Source organism: Hirundo rustica, chromosome 2 (genome assembly GCF_015227805.2).
Source record: "Hirundo rustica isolate bHirRus1 chromosome 2, bHirRus1.pri.v3, whole genome shotgun sequence".
NCBI classification, from domain to species: domain Eukaryota; kingdom Metazoa; phylum Chordata; class Aves; order Passeriformes; family Hirundinidae; genus Hirundo; species Hirundo rustica.
In genome coordinates, this window is record NC_053451.1 from 57,717,495 (window position 1) to 57,736,636 (window position 19,142).

General features: G+C 41.8%; 1 protein-coding gene across 2 annotated transcripts in view; it reads left to right on the plus strand.

Annotated features, from left to right (window-relative positions):
* VWA8 (von Willebrand factor A domain containing 8) overlaps nt 1–18,169 on the plus strand; it is a 189,629-nt gene extending 171,460 nt beyond the window's left edge. Inside the window, exons 42-46 of one of the 2 annotated variants that reach the window (XM_040054627.2) lie at nt 733–891; nt 5,946–6,044; nt 7,231–7,469; nt 9,761–9,903; nt 18,021–18,169. In XM_040054627.2, the coding sequence (XP_039910561.1) occupies nt 733–891; nt 5,946–6,044; nt 7,231–7,469; nt 9,761–9,869 (606 nt within the window). In that variant the 3' untranslated portion in view covers nt 9,870–9,903; nt 18,021–18,169. Of the gene's footprint in view, nt 1–732; nt 892–5,945; nt 6,045–7,230; nt 7,470–9,760; nt 11,679–18,020 lie in introns of those variants that run through there. The other variant, XM_040054626.2, reaches the window with a different exon arrangement.
* Nucleotides 18,170–19,142: the final 973 nt, after the last annotated feature.

Sequence of the window (19,142 nt, forward strand, 5' to 3'; positions counted from 1 at the left end):
TAAAAGGAACATTTTGGCTATTTGTTTATATTGTGACTGGTTTTTTGTCAAATCATCTTGAATAGCTTCATACTTGAATCCAGACACATCTCATTGCATGCTAAATAAAGCACCTCCCTTGAATATACTGTGCCAAAAATTGTTAGAACATATGGGATTTGTTTTCAGGAAAAAAAAATAATGGTTTCAGCATTAGAATGAAGATGGAACTAGTAGTTAATCAGAACAAGATTTCCAACATTTTCGGAATATTGTTAACCTCGGGAGACAAGTTTTTAGTCATATACAGTCCCTGTTAGTACTGAATGCCAAGGAAAAGCATTTCCATTATGAACATTGGCAGAAAAAGCAAATTTGAGAGTTTCTTTACTGAAATGAAATGTTAAGAATCAAAACTGAAGCAGAAAAAGTGTTTTCCTGACAAGCATACGTGGAATTTTTTGAGATATTTTGTTTCCAGTCATTGAAGGTGAGGGAAAACAATGAGCTGAGTTATCTGTCAAAGAACTGGTTCGAAATAGAAAAATAGTTGGGTTTTTTGTTCTTGGGGAAAAAAAACCACAACAACAACAAAAAAACCCCACCACCACAATGAAACCAAACAATGTTTGCTGGACAAAATTTTCTTGATTTGCAAAGTACATTGGATTCTCTTTCTGGAATGTTTTATCTTTCTTGGTGTTTGGCTTTCCCATTTCTACTGGGCTTAGTTGTGTTGCGTTTCCCTGGCAGCTGGGGAGCCCGCAGCAGAAGCCCAAGCGCCTGCGCCTGGTGGTGGATGTTTCCGGCAGCATGTACCGCTTCAACGGGGTGGATGGGCGGCTGGAGCGCTCCATGGAGGCCGTCTGCATGGTCATGGAAGCTTTTGAGAATTATGAGCACAAATTCAAGGTAATTGCAGCTGGGCTGGGAGCTCTGTGGTTATTGCGCAGGCTGTGTGCAGCAGTGGAAAAAGTGTTTCAGCAGTCAGCCTAGCCAAAGAATATTATTCATTCCCACAAGGAAATAAAGACATTCATCTATTTCTAGCGACCTGAAAAAGAATGCTATGAAAGGGTAAGAAACATTACACATTTCAGCAGGGGAGTATTCAATCTAAGATTTTGATTTAGTGAGATTTGCTGGATTTTTTTCTGGTTTTATCTGTTTCTTTGAGGAGAAACACTTGAGTAAATGTGAGCTTCAGGACATGCAGAGATACCACGTCCTTCCATCCACCCAGAATGCACACAGCAGTACTTGATCATGGGAGGAGACCAGACTTCTTTGTCTCTTCTCTCTCCTAGTTAACTGAAAGCAAGAAATGATTTCTTGTACTGAAACATGCTATGTTCCAAATGTTATTTAATGTTAGCCTGCAAATGAAATGTAAATAAATATAACACTCTTTTTGTCTCAGTAAGCCCAAACAAGGTCTAGGCCATGTTTCTTTAGCCATAAAGAAGTTAGGAATGGCAGTCTCCCGTTAATTCTGGACATACCCTGTGTTTAACAGAAGAACAGACATGTTCACTACCTTTGCTGAAGAGCATATCAAACATAAGAATTAGAATACATATGAACAAAATGTAAAATCTCTTAAACAAAGTTAATAGAAACTTAGTCCAGATTAACTCAGTCAGGTCTGCTTCACCTTGTTCTTCCAACAACATAATTCCCTACTTCTATTTCCCGTAAGTTCAGGTAGTGAATCATTCCTTGTCAAGGGGAAAACAGGATACCCATCTTCTAAACATCCCATTTTAGGTGCCAATTGTTTGAAAATGCACAGAAGGGCAGTTTGTTCTCTTTTTTAATCTGAGATAGTACTACATCTGTCAAAAACTGTATGTTTTTATATCATCCCAGATTACTGTGATTTGCACACATACTGGCAGTTTGAGGAGGCATATCTAGTAAATTATCCAACAGCAATTTTATGAAGCCTTAAAAATATTGTGACTCAATAAATAGCATATTATGTAACTGGTAGAAAAAGCCTGAATTGTTATTTACAGCTGTATTAAAGGGATATTGAAGATTTTATATGCCTCTTTTAGCATTCTGTGTTTATAAAATTTACTTTGGAGGCAGTACTGCTAATTCAGGAAAAGAAGAAATGGTCCACATGTTTGGCAGAATAGTTTCTTTTAAATAACAAACAAAAGGTTTGAAATCAATTCAGAAAAATAGAATGTTCAGTGTTGTCCAAAGAAGAGATGAATTTATAAAGATCTAGCCCTCCAGCAGAGTCTAATTCACACTGCCTTTTACATTCAGCACACATCTTCTTTCAGCTTTTTAAATGCCTTCAGAAATGAAACCTTTTGGCATGGCAGCTGCAGAAGACAAAGTCTTCCATTTTACCCATTTTAGGGAGCAGCAACCATCCATTCAGTGCAAAATGTGACTGTGGAACAGAGATTGTTTTAACATTTCCCTATGAAAGAACTCAACAAAAATGATGCTATTTCAAGATACATGTTTACGTTGTGTACCCTGAATAGAGGAGCCCTTGTCTCAGTGTACCTGAGGCTATTGGAAAACAAGTTCCTGTGTACCACAATAATCTATTATTTCAATTAAGCTGCACTAGAGCAAATGTATTTTGCTGCTGGATTTGTCCTGAGAGCCTTCGCTTGCAATTTTGAAAAACAAAACCAAAGTCAGTTCCAAGTAAGATTGTATCACAGTTTTTTCTCATTTGTAACTCCATCCTCATAAATCCTTCTTAGGGAATTTATAGGGAAAATAACATCAGATTGGATTCTTGCTTTTCGGAGGCCCTTCTGTGCTTGTCTTTAGCTACCACAAAGGATTGAAACTGCTTTTGACAAAATCTGCATGTGCCTGCATGTCTTGGGGTTCCCAGTTGACCAAGACTGTGGAGCTGTCTGCACCTTTTCTTTACAATAAGTGCACCAAGATGATATGAAATCACTAAGGGCTCTTTTACTAGAACATAAATCAGGAGGAGGTAATAATCTTCTGCAAGAGAGATTTTAATTCTTTGCCATTTCAGAGTGAGCTTTTTTGCTCCAGTTTTGCTCCTGTCCCAAACCTTGTTTTCCTAAGTTGTGACAGATTCCTTACATTCCCCTGGGCAAACATCTCCCTTCTGTCACCTCTAGAGCTTTGCTGTGAGCCTACTCTCAACCCCCCTCCCAGGGAGGGTCTCCCAGCCTGCAAGTCTTATGTTGATTTAAGTCAGTCCAAATCAGTGCAGCTACATTCCCTTGCTGTGAACTCGTCCAGCCTCACAGTTTGGGGAGGTGAGCTTCCCAAAAGCAAGCTCACACTCATTAGATTTTGTCTGCTCCTGGTCCTTGACTTGGCTTCCAGAGGGATCAGAGCACCATGAGGACCAGCACACAAGAGTTGTTGAGCCCAGCTTCTCTTTTCCACAGTGCAGCAGGATCTCACTCTGTTTTTCAGGAAGCCCTACTTGACCCAGAACGCAGCAGTCAGGATGAATCAAATAGCTACTTCTTCCCTGCTGCCTCACCAAACATTTTTAAATCACAAATAGCGTAGTAAGCTGTCAGCAAAGAAACAAGGAAACTGATAACATCTGTTAAAGATAAGCATACGTATCAGGTGCATGCATGGGCACACACAAAGAATAATAAGCAGCTCTGTGAACAGAGAGCAGACAGCACATGATGTTCCCAGGTGGATGCCTTTCTGTGCCTGCAATAGTTTGCTCAGATCGTTTCAGCCTCACCTTGTCTGTACCCAGGTTGTCTGTTCCTGCCTTGTGCAAGAATGTGGAGGGGGCCCTGCTGTAGGGTCAACATCTGGTGTTTCATCTAGGAGATACAGCAATTCCCCTTACACAGGCTGTCACCCTGAGTTTAAACTCAAGCTGTTTGAGGTGAAAGCTTGGTCTGTTCTGGTGCATATCAAGAGCCACAGTGATATTCCTAAACAGCAAAGTTTGGCCTATTCCCATGAACTCAGTATGGCAGAGCTGACACAAGGACAGCCAATATCCAGGAAGCCAGGAAGGAGCCTTTTACGAAGGGATCAGCCTTTTTACACAGGAGAATGGCAGCATTTTGCTTTACAGTTAGGTTGTTGATTTAGAAGTGATACCAAATGCAAAGCTGCTCAGCAGAGGATGTGCAAGGTTTCATAATTAAGAGCCTGCCCTGAAGATGTGTGGGCATTTCTGACATTGCGTAAGAACCACAAGCACTGTATATTTTCTGCTCCATTAAACCTCTGCTTTATTTAGTTCCTCTGATTTAAATAGTCTCTAATTTTTTAAAACAGTAGTCATGCACACATTCCCTGTGCATGGTTCAGGTTTTATTAAATATATTATTTAATATATTCCTGTTTTATTTAGGAAGTATGCTGAATGTAACCTCAACATTATTCTCAAAATTTGTGTATTTTCATTTGCCATGTCTTCATATCCATCAAGAAAGAGAGAGTCTGAAGCATTATTTGTGTTAAGAAATAGGTGTTGAAGAGAAAGCATGTGGCAGACTGAAAGCTTTACATGAGGCTGGGTAGCAAATGCTAGGCATGTGAGGGCTGAGGAGAGCAGAAATGGGAAAAGCCAACAGAGCAGAAAGAAATGGGATTATGTGGGGACTAGATATATATAAAGATTTCCTAGGGGGAGGAAATCTTTGTGTGGGGCTGTCAGAAATTAGTCTGACCCTGGGTGAAATAATCTACAGTATGTGGCATGTTTGCTCTTTTACAGAGTGAGGTGTCACCTTTAAAAGTGTTGTTCAAGCTGCTCTAGCTTTCTTTTGGTATATTCTTAAGCTAATTAGGGACATGGAAACCAAAAGAGCTTTGTCTGTAAGGACTGCCATTTCTTCTCTCTCTAGGACCTACCTGACTTACACCAAATAAAGTGTCTTTTAATAGGAAAGAAAAGACAGAAAAACTCTGAGGAATAGACCTGCCTTTTACCAAACGATTATGTGGGAAATAGGGATGGTGAACCCAGCAGGAACCTGTAGCAGTACTTGAAAAAAAGAAAACAGAAAGGTAAAATACTGCATCAGGGCTCCCTGTCAAGTAAAGGCAGATCTGTGCCAGCTAGGTAGGGGGAAATACAGGCATGTTCATGCTGAGGAATTGCCAGCCCAGGTCTCTCTGGGCTCAGATTCTGTACACTGTGCTCTCTTGCTTGGTGTAGACAGCTCTTAAAGCCATTTTTGTCCTGCTCATGAATTCTCCCTGGGGTGACTGCCACATCCACAGCACAAAGGGCAGGTCAGGACCTTGCCATAACTCAGCTTGTCTTGGTTTTCATGTAAAACAATGAAGCTCTCACATAAGAAGAGGCCTTTGCAATATTGTGTTATTTGTTCAACAGGATATTTGAACTATTGCGGTTCTACACGTCAGTTTTGCAGCGTCTCACAGGAGAATGATGTGCACACCATCTCCTTTGAAAACACACAGGGGCTCTTGGAATTCTCTTCACTACATACTTTCTGCAATGGCTTTGATCTGTTATGCACAAAAATAAGGAGTGCTGATTTTCAAGAAAGGGGACTTGTAATACTTTTTTTTTTTAGAGCAGAATGAGGTCACCGAAAAGATTCATCAAACATAGGAGCTACTCTCAAACAATGTGCTTCTTGTTTGTCAGACTCAAGAGGATGAAAATTGCTGCTTTAAAAGAAATACATGGACAACATGAGAGGGCAAGGTCTTGATCTTACACATCACCGCTGTGCAGTTGGTGGGATGATGTGAAAAACAGACCATGGAAATAAGGAACTATTCCTTAATTTTGGTATTTAGCAATTCTTTCCTATGTTTTTGTGTCTATGAGAAATTGCAAGTACTTCCCTTAAGTAGCTCATAAACAGAAACAGGAACAGTACTGGGGTCTTTTGTCGAAAATTGCAAATTGTCTTTGATCTGTCTTAAGTCATTGTGAGCCAAGGGCTATTTGTGACTAACAGGTGACTGATGATGTTTCTTTCTTTTAGTATGACATTGTTGGACATTCAGGAGATGGCTTCAACATCGGCTTGGTTGAGAGTGACAAAGTTCCCAAGAACAATAAGCAAAGATTAGAGATTCTTAAGGTAAATCCTACTGATAAGTGATGCTGGTAATTAAGGATTTTATGACTGCAAAGATAAAATTGTAGGCAGGTCACAGAATGCAAAACATGAGGCTAGTAAAATAAAAGAAAGACAAGAAAGCAAAAATCTGTGTATTTGCATAAAATTGAAACGGGACCTTTCAGAGACATGGCAGAAAACAAATTGTGCCAGAGCAGTAGAAGTTGGGTATGCCTATTCTGGACTGCTGCACCCTAAATGTGTCATTTTGACTACCTATCAAAGGAAGTTCCAAAGATTATACAGTGATATAGATAGCTCTGCCCAGATCATGTGATATTATTAGTGCATAAGTGATTCATTCAAAACTGTAGAGGGATCCCAGGTCAGTGATTTAGCCTGGTACCTTCAAGAAATTATGCATCACAGTAGCATTGGGAAAATGTGTCAATGCTAAATTAGAAACATGCCAAAATTTCATGGCAAGGTGACTGTATTCACCAAAATGTTTCCGTAGTAGGATGAAGAAAAGAATTAGTATATTGTAGAATTTACCTGGTTGGCAGCTTGATAGGCTAGAAGCATGTATTTGAGCTTCCTTTAAAAACTATTTTTAAAATAGCTCCTTTGATTAGAAGAAGCTGATTTAATAACATCTGAAATTCCTGACCTTCTACATAGGTAACACCTTAACTGATTAATATGGTGTATTTATTTTGTAACAGCTCAAACAAAATGTTTTATCATTTTTAAATGTGCCTGCCACTGTCAGGAATCAGATATTTGGTAATAACTAAGACACTACTAGGATTTGGAAGCCCAGTGCAAATTATGAACATGCAGGAGCTGTTCATAGCATTAGGAAACTAAGCCCTGTTTTCTTCCTAAAATACGTGAGAATGTACCTACTCACACTGCAGTTGACCAAAATATTTTACCTTCCCTAAGGCCCAGTCTAATTAGGTCCTGGTGTGTGTTTTGATTATTTGACCAGCTGGGTTTTTAAGAAGTGCTGCCTGTCTTAAAATATGACATATTCTGTACAAAGAGCTGCATCTTCTTTTGTACCTGGAGCACTGTCTGCATTTCTGATGGATCCCCTAATACAGCAGTACAGAATATTTCCTCCCTCTTGTGCTAGCTGAAATGAATGCTTGTTCCCGAAGTCGTCTTAACGTGTTTCCATGTGGTTATGCTGTGCACACAGACCATGCATGCCCACGCTCAGTTCTGTATGAGTGGAGACCACACCTTGGAGGGGACAGAACATGCCATTCGGGAAATCGCCAAGGAGGAGGCTGACGAGTATTTTGTTATCGTCTTAAGTGACGCAAATCTTGAGCGTTACGGAATTCAGCCATCGAGGTTTGCAAAGGTCTTGACCACCGACACTCAAGTCAATGCTTTTGCCATATTTATAGGATCCTTGGGAGACCAGGCAGATAGGTAAGTGTGTTTGGTTTGTGCCTAGTACTGTTTGCTTTCACTCAGCATGAATCTAAATTATGCTTTTATTGCAGTGAGTTGCCCATGCTGTTGTTCTGCACTGAGGTTTTGATAATATCATAAAACCATAGAATGGTTTAGGTTGGAAGGGACCTTTAAATACCAACTATTCCAACCCTCCTGCCATGAGCAGGAATATCTTTCACTAGAACACATTGTTCAAAGCCCCATTCAACTCAACTTTGAAAACTTCCAGAGATACGGCAAACACAACTTCTCTGAATGACCTGCGCTAGGGCATCATCACTCTCATTGTAAAAATTTCTTCCATATCTCCAGTCTAAATATACCCTCTCTCAGCTTAAAACTGCTACACCTTATCCTGTCATTACAGGCCCCAGTAAAAACTCTCACTATGTCCTTTTGAGCTCCCTGTATTCGTTGAAAGGCCTCAATAAGGTCTCCCTGGACTTTCCTCTCCAGGCTGAACAACCCCAACTCTCTCAGCCTGTCTTCATAGCAGAGGTGCTCCATCCTGATGACAATTTTTGTGGCCCTCCTCTGGACCCAGTCCAACAGGTCCTTGTCTTTTCCTGTGCTGAGGACCACAGAGCTGTACGCAGCACTCCAGGTGGGGTCTCACCACAGTGGAGTAGAGGGGCAGAATCACCTTTTGATGAAAGCAAGTCAGGGTACAATTGGGCTGCAAGTGCCCATTCATGGGTCATGTCCAAGTTTTCACCCTTATTTTACTATTGTCATTATTAATGCTATAGCTCCTGAGTGGTGTCAGGGAAGAGACTGGCTTGTGGATCCTGCAGACATCCTTTAATATCCATCAAGTTCAGAGCATCCTGTGCATTCAAAGGGAGCAGCTGATGCCATCCTCCAGCTGCAGGATGTGCACTATACCCTTATGTAGTGTGTCACCATGTAATCATAATAGAGTTGTGGAGCCTTTGTTATTGCCCAGTATATGATTTCAATGTGTGTAGGCCTCAGAAAAGAGATTAAAACAGAAGATGCTGGACTTAATAGGTCCTCCAAACAGCCAAAAATTTGACTCAAATACTCCCCGTTGTGTTAGAGACATAAATTCTTTGGAGTGTCTGAGTGCCTGGGTTTAGTTCTACTACATAACTTCAGTTTAAAATGTTTGCGCACAAGAGGAAAAAAAGAAATTCTGTCCCAGGTATTCTTCCAGGTTCTACATCCACTGAGGACCAGTACCTGCAGCAAAAAACTGGTATAGCCACAAATATCAACAGTGTCTTTTCTGTTTGAATCTTCAACTAGAGGAGAATGAGAGAAATCTGAAAGGGAGTTGGTCCTCAGTAGATCATTTTAAGCAGTAAGGGGTTCAAAGATACAACTGTTTAGACACTATGAGTTGTGGCTGCAGGTCTGTACATCAGAGCTGTGTTATTCATGAAAAGAGAATCCATTCTGAAAGATTATAATTACAGAAAGTCCCCTTACTTTTGATAGGAATTAAAAAAAGAAAAATCTTTGACCATATCCTGCTGTATGAGAGATAATGGCCTAGTTCACTGGGTGTGGAAAATGCGCACAATGCTGCCACTGAAATGCATCTCTATGTATGTGAAAGTACAGAAATAGACAAAGCCTTCCTGTGACTGCTGTGGGGGAAGGAGAAGGGAATTCTCTGTTGCAGCTTTTTCTATAACTAATTTTAAAAGTGAAAGTTTACTTAGCATTGGAGGAATAGTTTAGAGCAAAAATTCATGTAAAAAGCAGAGAAAAAATAAATCCCAAGCCTGCTAACTGGACATGAGGGAGATGGGGTTTGTAACATGCATCTAGTTTGGCTTCTAAGGGTTAAGCTGTTAATACTGACAGAAGAATACATTTCTGTGTAATTTGCAACAATGTCAAGGAAGAAATACAAAGAACACAGATAGAATCACTGGACTTGTTGAACTGAAAGAACTGTGAGTTCATGGTAGTCAGTTTAGGATAACTACCTTCATTTCCAGTGTAAATCTGTAGCTGTCCTCAGCAAACTAGTTGTGGTGACACCTCACGGGATCACTGGTGCCTTGATCAAAATGGAGTTCTGACATAGAGGACATGGATAGAAATCTCTGGAAACACTCTTCTTTGTGTTGCTGAAAGGAGCTCTGTGCCCTACCTGCTCTCAGTGTTTTCTCCCTCTATTGCTTTCCCAAACCTTTGATTTCATGGTGACAGCAATGTGAGTAGTCCTGTCTTGTGGTAGGGAAGATAATTTGAGGTGGTAATTGTGTCTTGTCCCTCATTCTGCTCCTTAGGCTGCAGAGGACGCTGCCAGCAGGTCGGTCTTTTATTGCCATGGATACCAAAGAGATCCCTCAGATTTTGCAGCAGATCTTCACATCTACCATGCTGTCAAGTGCCTAAGCATGTCACGGATGTCACTGGACTCCTGCTGGAGGTACAAACCCTAAAGCTGAGGATGAACACAATTATTAATGAGATACATACCCTTCTCTAATCAGCCAAGCAACTAAAATTTATATGATGGCCAGGCTGTAAATTTAACCCCAGAATCTCTCAAGCACCTTAGCGCATTCAAAGAGCTGCATTGGGGCAGAGGATGGCGACAGAATGAATGTTTTTCTGGAGGGACAAACAAACAAAGGACAGTCTGTGATCATTCCTCTGCCTGCCTTGTTGCCAGCACTATGGAATCATCTCACCCTGTTTCATTAAACATGGTTCACTGGGATTTGGTAATCCTGTGCAAGGCAGAGCCAGGCAATCTGTGTCAGTGTTTCACATGCATATGTTTGAATAGGTGGTTAACTGAATCTCTGATTTAAACAGGACTGCTCTTGCCAGGCAGGAAATCCTTCCTTCCTCTCCTGCTTTCTTGTCTTGATGGGCATCGGGGCTTCACCCTGACGCTGGGAACAATGGAGCAGTTTGGAAACACTCCAAACTGAGTCACATGTAAACGTTCATTGTCTGATCAGGCATGGTGCTCTGCGTTATCAGATCCAGAGAAAGGGGCTGTTATGAAGCAAAACAGCACAAAAATAGATCAGCTCCCTTCTGCCTATGAAAAGTAAAGGGAAAGGGTCAAAACCTAAAGAACCCAAGCTCTAAAGAATCCAAGAGGCAGCGTTTCCAAGGAGGGAATTCCTGCCATGTCTCCTTTGCACATCCAACGCTGCTGCACCCACTGCGCTGCGACGCAGAATGCCTGGGATGGCCTCGGCTCATGGGGGTGGCTCTTCAATCAGGAGACAAAAAGGTTACTTGTGCTTTGCTAGAGTGTATTCATGGTCTGTTCTTCTTGAGTCATTTGAAGGTGAAACTGGAGGAGAGATTTAGGCATGAAAAAGTAAGTTATATTTTATAAAGGAAGAGGAAAAATATTTTAGCAAGATCTATGTGTTAGAATGTATTTAATATCCAAGTTAGTTGTAAAGGTTTGTATGATTCAGTTGGCGTTTGGCTTGTCCCATGAGGCAATAGTTCCTCTTTGTCTACTGAAGAAGAGATATTTTGTTGTTCTTTGGGAACAGTGAATTGGGAACTCGTTGAATTGAATGTATTATTTAATTAAGCTGATGTAGAGGATATGCATCATCACTGATACTCTGATGATATTAATTAGAGGGTAACTGAATAGAAGAACATTCAGAAAGAGTGCTTATAAAAATCCGAAGGAGGAATTGCATTCTTTTAATATTTCTCTTAGTCCTGCAGTTGATCAGGCTGCACCTTGAGCAGTATCTTTGGAAAGGAGGAGGCAGATTAATTTGGACTCATTAAATACAACCATTGTTTTTTTTAAAGTCCAGCTTATGGTGGTCATTCTTTACTCCATCAGTCCTGCAGCAAAAATCTTCACCAGAGCATCAGAAATGTCCCCTCTTTGGGATGCGTTTCAATGTCTGGTCAGCTTGCAAACTCTTTATGACAAGAGGGGACGGAAGACATTTTTCAAAGTCTTGTTAGCATTGTTATGATAACTATATATGTGGAAACAAAGAAAGTGAAGATGCAGTTCCTGTTTGGAGAGAAGGGAACTGGGAGGAGAAGGTTGAGAATGTTATCCCTGGTTGGGACAAATGCACGTGTATGCACATACACACAGATGCTGCTAATGGGAAGTGTGCTTCAAAATAAAAATATCTTGGTTCTATATGCTGAAACATATGGTGAAATACTAAATGCAATAAAGAATTGATATATTAATAAGGTTCTTACTAATTGTCTGTTTACATGGAAATTCCTTTAGCAAGTCTGCCTTTATTGCCAGCAGTCCTGAAAAAAAAAAGCTTTTTCTTGCAGTTAATTAGCACATGCACTATACACTTTCTACGTGACTTGTGTGGATAAACTTTCTCACCCCAGATTTACATGCAGTAAAATACTGTTATCTTTGTCATTAAAAAATAGTGCTATTTAAGGGAAAAACCATGATCAATCCCATTTTTAATCTTTTGTTTGATTATGCCTCTAAATTAGACTTCATGTATAAGTATCATTTACAGTTACCTTTCATTACAGTTACATCCTTTACAGTTACCTTTCTGTAGCGTTTGGTTTTAGTCTTTGTTTCAGGACATGTCTGTTGTGTTTCAGTTCTTGTTCCGTGGGCCCATAGGATAGAGCCATGTCCAGGGCCAGGCATGGCCATGAGGGTGCATGGGAGTGGCTGGAAGTTCTAAACCTGCCCTCTTTCAGTTTAAGGCCATTCCCCCTTGTCCTATTGCTACATCTCCTTGTAAAGAGTCCCTCTCCAGCTCTCCTGAGCCCCCTTTAGGTACGGGAAGGTGCTGTAAGGTCTCGCTGGAGCCTTCTCCAGGCTGAACAACCCCAGCTCTCTCAGCCTGTCTTCGCAGGAGAGGTGCTCCAGCCCCCTGACCATCTTTGCGTCCGTGCCCTGGAATCATTGCCACAGGTTCGTGTCCTTACTGCCGGGGCCCAGAGCTGGATGAAGCACTGTAGGTGGAGTTTGTCAAAAGTGGAGGGGAAGAGGCACTTCAGTAGATTCTGAGAGAAAGGGAGAAGAAATGAGTGAACCTTTTTTTACATTTTCAATTCAGAGGGAAAGAATTTGAGTTTTTGGCTTTAATAACATTTCACTGCAGAGCATATTTGACCTGACAGCATCTCTCTAAATTATAAAAATTCAGGGCAAAGTTTTCCCTAGGCCGTACATCTCTCACCTGCTCTAAAGCCCATCGCTACCCCAGGGAAATCAAAGCAGAAACTGTGCTTTTCCCTTTCTCACCAGGACTTGCAGTGTTATTTTACTGCTCAAAATTCAGCAAACACTCCTCTTTCATGTTCCTGGGATTTGCAGAGCTTCCTAATATGCATTTATTTTTAATTAGTTGAATGCTGAAGAGTAACAGGGGTTGTCTGGCTAACAGCAGCACCAGCGGCTGCTCCCATTGCAACGCAGGCACCAGCTTTGTGTGTCACTCATCCCCTCTGAAAGCATGCTAAGGTATTTTTCAACTCTTCTCAGTTTAATAAGGCATTTTTGCACTCGTCAGTTTTTATGGAAAGGCCCTGTTTTGGCAAATGAATAGAGCTGCCAGTCGGAGCAGGGCCTGACCTATCACTAGTGCTTTAATAGCATTAGTCACATCAGCAGTAGTGCTTTTAATTACGTCTTGTAATGCAGATTTTGGTCTATTTCTGTTTCTATATGTAATGAGTTCGTACCCACTAGCCAGTTAGTAACACTACACAGTCATTTGGGATTATTATTTAAATTTGGTGGGGGAAAAAAAAAAAAAAAAAAAAAAGAAGAAAGAAAGTCCAGGCAGATGAGATTTCAATCAGAGCAAATGCAAGTGATGTCTCACTCAGGCATGTGAGATTGTTTACAACAATTTGTAGCAAACACATTCCCCTCAAAAAAAATTGCTTGCAAAGCAAGCTGTTCAGCTGAGGGATTTCCTCTTCTAGGAGACAGGCTCTACACCAGCAAAATAAACAGGTAACAAATTGCCTAATTCAGAACTGGTTTTATTTTTGAGGTTTCTGTGTCAATGTCAACAGCACTGTCACTGAATAAAATGTTTTAAAGTCTACTACGGTTTCTGGGAGATAAGTGTATGGAGGAAGATTGCAGAAGAGATATGACATTCTTCAGGATGAAGATGATAGTGGAGTTTTTTCAAAGACAAGGACAAAATTATAAAATTTGAATAACTTCATGTTCATGACCATCTATTATCCACCTTTTGACAGGACAATTAAGCATATGAAAATGAAAATCTATTTTTAAAAAACAGATACTTTAACATTACTCACAACATCCTTAGTCTGAACATCTGGTGTGACTGCATGCAGAAAAATTCTGTGTATCAAAACACAGATCTATTACTACACTTGTACTGTGATCCTAGTCAAGAAAAAAATCTCATTGCAGTAAATACACTGAGAGCTGGAAATGTAAAAGAAAAAAATCTCAGATACTGACCCTGGCTTTTCCACCCATCACATACAGTTTTTCTTTGGACCAGCTGAGCTGTGCAAATCCCGGTTGGGCTGGAAACTAGACCCAGACCCTGGTTGCCTGAAGCTGTGGATCCCTATCAGCTGGGTGTAATCTGGCACCAGAGTTCCCTCAGTTCCAAAAGAAACATAAGAAGAGAGAGCAGACAGGAGAAAAAAGGACAAAATCCTCAATTTCAACCTGCTCAGCTTTCTGAACTGGCTTGACTTGAGCAGGATGGAGGAGAGAAAAGCAGATGAAGCAGCCAGAAAGATCTACCAGGCACAGCCACAGCAGTAAATTACCCCCACAGAAACCCCCAGTGCAAGGCTGGGAGAGGGTGGTCAAGGGAGGCACATTGGGCTCCCAGAGCTGCAGTGACATGCTGCCATGTCCTGGCCCAGCCCTGCTGTGAGCACCAAGCAGCACAAACCCACCCTGGCTGAGGATGGGCAGGCTCAGAGATGGAGCTCAGCTGCCAAAGTCGGTGCCACATCAGAGCCACCAGGGCTGAGCCTCAGCCTTCAGCCCTTGTGCTTAAGCCTCCTCATCAGCAACAGGCATCAAATAAACTTCCCAGGCACGTGCTCAGAACGAATTGGGGCTTGTTAACCTCATGGAACAGGGGCATGGGGCTAGAATACATCGTCTATGTTCCCTGCATACAAATTGCAGGAGCTTTCTTTCTCTTTAAATACGTACAAGTTCATTCTAGCACAAGCCAAAATTCACTCGTCCCTGGAACTTCTTACTGAGGGTGGAAATATTCACTCAGCACTTAGAAACTAAACACATCTCACAAATATGAAGAAAAAAAAGTTATTTTTATATCAGGACTTGATACAAAGCCCATTCTTAGCAACAGCCTTTTCAGTTCAAATCATTAAATGTATATTTTATATGAACTACTCCGGCTAGGCTGAGTAAGATAATAATATTATATGCAGACTGTGGTCTGGAAAAAGTCCACAAATAACATTCATGGTTAGGAAAATGTGTTATACTGAAGGGTGATATAAAGAATGGTGTCCCACATCTTTTTGCTGTCGTCATAACTAAATCATACGCCATGCCATCTGCACCAACATCTGCATTTCAGCTTGGATTGTTTCGACATCTGCAAGGTCACCTACTTTGGTTTCCCAGTTGATAGTTATAAATAAGTTTGAGGTTTTTAAGGAAATGCATTTTGTTAGAAGCAAGGATGCTCCCCTTGAGTGCTGCATTCAGCAGCAGAACGTGTGGCAGAATTTTGATGCACCAAAATGACCATATATTTTTTTCCATCAGAATTATCTGAAACTGCTCTGCAGGGCTCCACCACTCCCTGCTGTCTCCAGCTCCTTTGACATTTTTCAGGGGGGTGAACAGGGAACACTGAGACTCTGTCCTCCTTCTCTGCTGTGCTGAGGACTGAGTACCCCACTGCATCCCTTTAGAAAGAAGTCATATAATGTGACCAAAACAGCAAAATCAGAGTAGTGATACAGCTGCCATAGTCCTCCTCACCCCTTCAGTTTTCTGACATGACCCGCTTTCAATGTGGCACAGTTCCCAGAGAGCGAGCTGGATGCGAGAGGAAAAGGACCTCATATTGATCAGTCCATTTGCAATTAAGACCCTGGAGAAGGACCATATTTATGTTTAAGCACAGATTTCATGGGACAAGGGCTGAGCAGGCAGGCACAGATTGGCAAACGAGCCCCTGGTGAGGAGTTGTTCTGAACTGGCTGTCAGCTTGGTATCTTGAGGGCAGCAGTCGTATTAGGAAGAGCAAGCAGTGGAGCCCATGCTCGCCCAGGGCCATGCTGACCTGGAACACATGGGTCTGCCACGCTGCAGCTGCTCCTCGTGTCATCCCTGATTCCTCCTCTGCTGTTATCTTCTTGTTTGAAGAGGGCAGAGATTGTTTCCTGCTCCTGCTGTGATTTCAAAAATTTGCTGCAAAGGTTGTAGCTGAGCACTGAATAGGCATGGACTGATGGAGCAGTGAAGTGGGGGCAGTCACTCGAAGTGCCGGTGAAAAGAATTTTTGAGAAGCTGCCTTATTCTCACACATTCTTACATTTTAAAGTCATCTCAATTGCCATTGCACTCAGGAAGGTCTCCGTGCCCACAAAACAGCAGATTTCCCTGTGTTATAATGCATTTAAGACCTCAAAACTCTCCTCTCCTTTAGCACCAGCGCAGAAAAAAATACCATCATCCCCTCAAATCACTCCTCTCTCTGCTGCAAAAAGTACTATAAGATCAAGGAGCCTGTGGAATCTGGTGTTTTGCAGGCAGGACAGATTGGAAGCAGAAGGTCTTAAAATACACAAGATCTGGATTAACACAGCAGAAGCCCCACGCCCCAACACTCAGGAGCCAATTCCTGAACTGCAGCATCCGTGCCCAAACGTGGGCCAGCATTAATGCTGCTTGTGCACTGGTTGCAGAGAAGTCTTTTATTAAAGCTTTAATCACGTGGTAGTAAAGCTCTGAAGTCATTAAGGAGTTTATATTGCAATGAAACCATAGAGTGTCCTTTCTCCTCTGCTTTTTACTTCATCAACTGTGAGTTTTTATCCACATGCACACCACAGATAAATCATTCAGTTAGAACTAGACAGTAACAAAGGCCAAAATATCATTTAAAAGTAACATCTTAGACCATTAATCCAGTACTTGGAATCACAAAATAGAAGCAAAACATTTCCATAAATGCATCTGATTGATTTACAAAGCAGCTGAAAGATCCCGGTGTTTGGTCAAAAGCAGCTCACAACCCATTAGCCTTTATCTTTTTGTAATCATCCTTCCTGTTAGTGCAGGAAGGATACCCTACCGGGGTGTCTCAGGATTGACAGACAGATGCACAGTCACTTAACACAAGTTAAATCTCACCCACTGGCACCTGCAAGTCCCCCCTACGGGACCCTGCACTCCCTTCTCAGCCTCACCCAGATGTTTCGGCTAAAAGATTGCACAAGTGGTTTGCTAAAGCACGCCTCTATAATGTACACCAAGCATCTGCAGCAGGTCTCTGCACTGACACCAAAGTTTCACCCTTGCACAGAAGTGTCACGTGAGCCTTTTGGGGCGTTTTTTGCACCCTCCACACGGCACACCTGCCCCAAAACCCGTTACACAAATTGGAGCCAGCGCACGGGAGGGTTTAAACACTTCCTGCTTCTCGAGCACTGGTGTGTGCCCTCATTAGTGTGCCTCATTTGCAGGGTGAAACAAAAATTAAAAAACAGGAAGCAGTGGTGATTCTCTGTAAAAACAAAAAGGGAAAAGATCCTTCCTTTCACCACCACCACCTAAAATGAAGAGGGAAACCAGGAGAGAAGTTACTTGTCTAAAATAAATGAGAGCAGAAGTAGATATGAGGGGCTGGCTAGAAGGAGGCACAAAACAAGTCAAAGTCAAGCTGACACAAAGAAAAGCAAATGGCCAAGAATAAGTATGCCCAGGCACAGACTGAGGCAGAAGATATCCTAAAAAGAGTTCTTTTCTATCTCTATTCCTCTCAAGTGCTGTGGAGAGTGGTTCTGAATAGGTGTCAGGCTCCAGACTTGGTGTCTCCTCGTCCCACCCAGCAGCTCTTCCCCAGCAGCCCTTTGGAGGCCCAAGCTTTGCAGGGCAGCATCTCCCTGGGCTTTCAGCTGAGACCTGCTCAGTGCATGCTTCAGAAAACAAACACACCTCTTCAGAGGGCTTGGGACCTTCTGTCTGTCGACTCACAGCCTGCAAAGCCCAGCCTAACTTGAGATAATGTGAGACAGCAAACCAAAAGGGCACTGAGCTCTTTCTGTGCCGTGGAGGGATCTGAAATCAGCATTATTTAACTCAGCCGGCTGCTCCTAACAAAAGGCACGTTGTTCCTCTGGATGACTTCTTCTAGGAAAAGCATGCTTTTGAATGTGGGAAATTCAGACTGGCAAGGCAATGAAGGTCAAAGTTTAGTCAATTTTTCCTTAAAACAGGAATTCAACACTTCATGGCTTTAGGAAAAAAAAGTTAACCAATCCCCTTTGAATCACTCAAGTTTTACACCCTGTCCATTTCTTCAGCCCTTAATTTTTTTTTTTAATCTCCAGAGTTTCAGGTGGATCTGGATCCAAACCATAAGGGAGCAGTCTCCAGGCCTGAATCTCCAGTTCCCTCCAGGCTGCATTACTCACTGCTGCTGACTTTCCACCACGCACCTAATAAATGATGTAGCCACTAAGGTTGTCCTCCACTGCCTTAGGGTAACAGCTCCCATCCTACAGCATTCCTTCCCATTTCTTATCTCCAGCTTCAGCAGGATCACTGCAGGTGGGAAGAATTTGCTGGTTTTAACCTAATTGATGATTTGTTTTCTCGTGCACGTTAATCAGCCAGCCTTGTCGACACCAAGGAGGATATGCCAATGCGCTCCCAAGCAGGAAAGGGTGGTGGAAAATGGAGCAGGCAGAGGCTTTCTCAGCGTTAAAGTATTATGGTACAGGATTACATTAAGTCAAGACAGGAATTAAGATTCTTGCAACAAACCCATGATTACAACAGTTTTAATTTAACGAGGGCTAATGCATACAAATATTTAAGTATTTGAGTATCCCTTTCTAGTAACTGAAACTCCCAAGCATCCATCAGCTGTGGAGCCTTGGTTAACACTGAAAAACGCAAAGATGAAGCAAACTCCTCAGGGAGTCAAAGACAGAAATTCTATGCATAGGCATAAAAGTAACTTGTTCCATTAGAGATGGGGTTTGAACATTACTTTTGCAGTTCAGATGCTGTGGTGTTTGTGAAGACACAGCTGGTAGTGTGGTTTAACTCTTTGCAGAAAAGCTTGTTATTTTATTAATATTTATTTGATCTGTTGGTGATTGCTGCAAAGCATACCAAGAGATTTGTGATGATCATTTACTTATGGAAAAAACTTAAAAGCATGAAACATCCTATGAATCACCTTAACCCTTGCACCACCAGAGACAATGGTACATGTTTGTACTGGGTGTGACACAATCTAATTGCAACAAGGCGCTCTAGGAAAAGTCCAACTCCATCTTGCAGGCCCACCTGAAGATAAGTCTCTTCATTTAGGCTGATGGGCTTTGTTAATTTATGCTATTTGTATCTTATGCATATTTTTAGAAAAATAACAGGAAGAGAGCTATCAGAGGATTTGGGGGGCTCTCTTCCCTCTCCTAGTGGGCATGGCAAACATGTTGGCT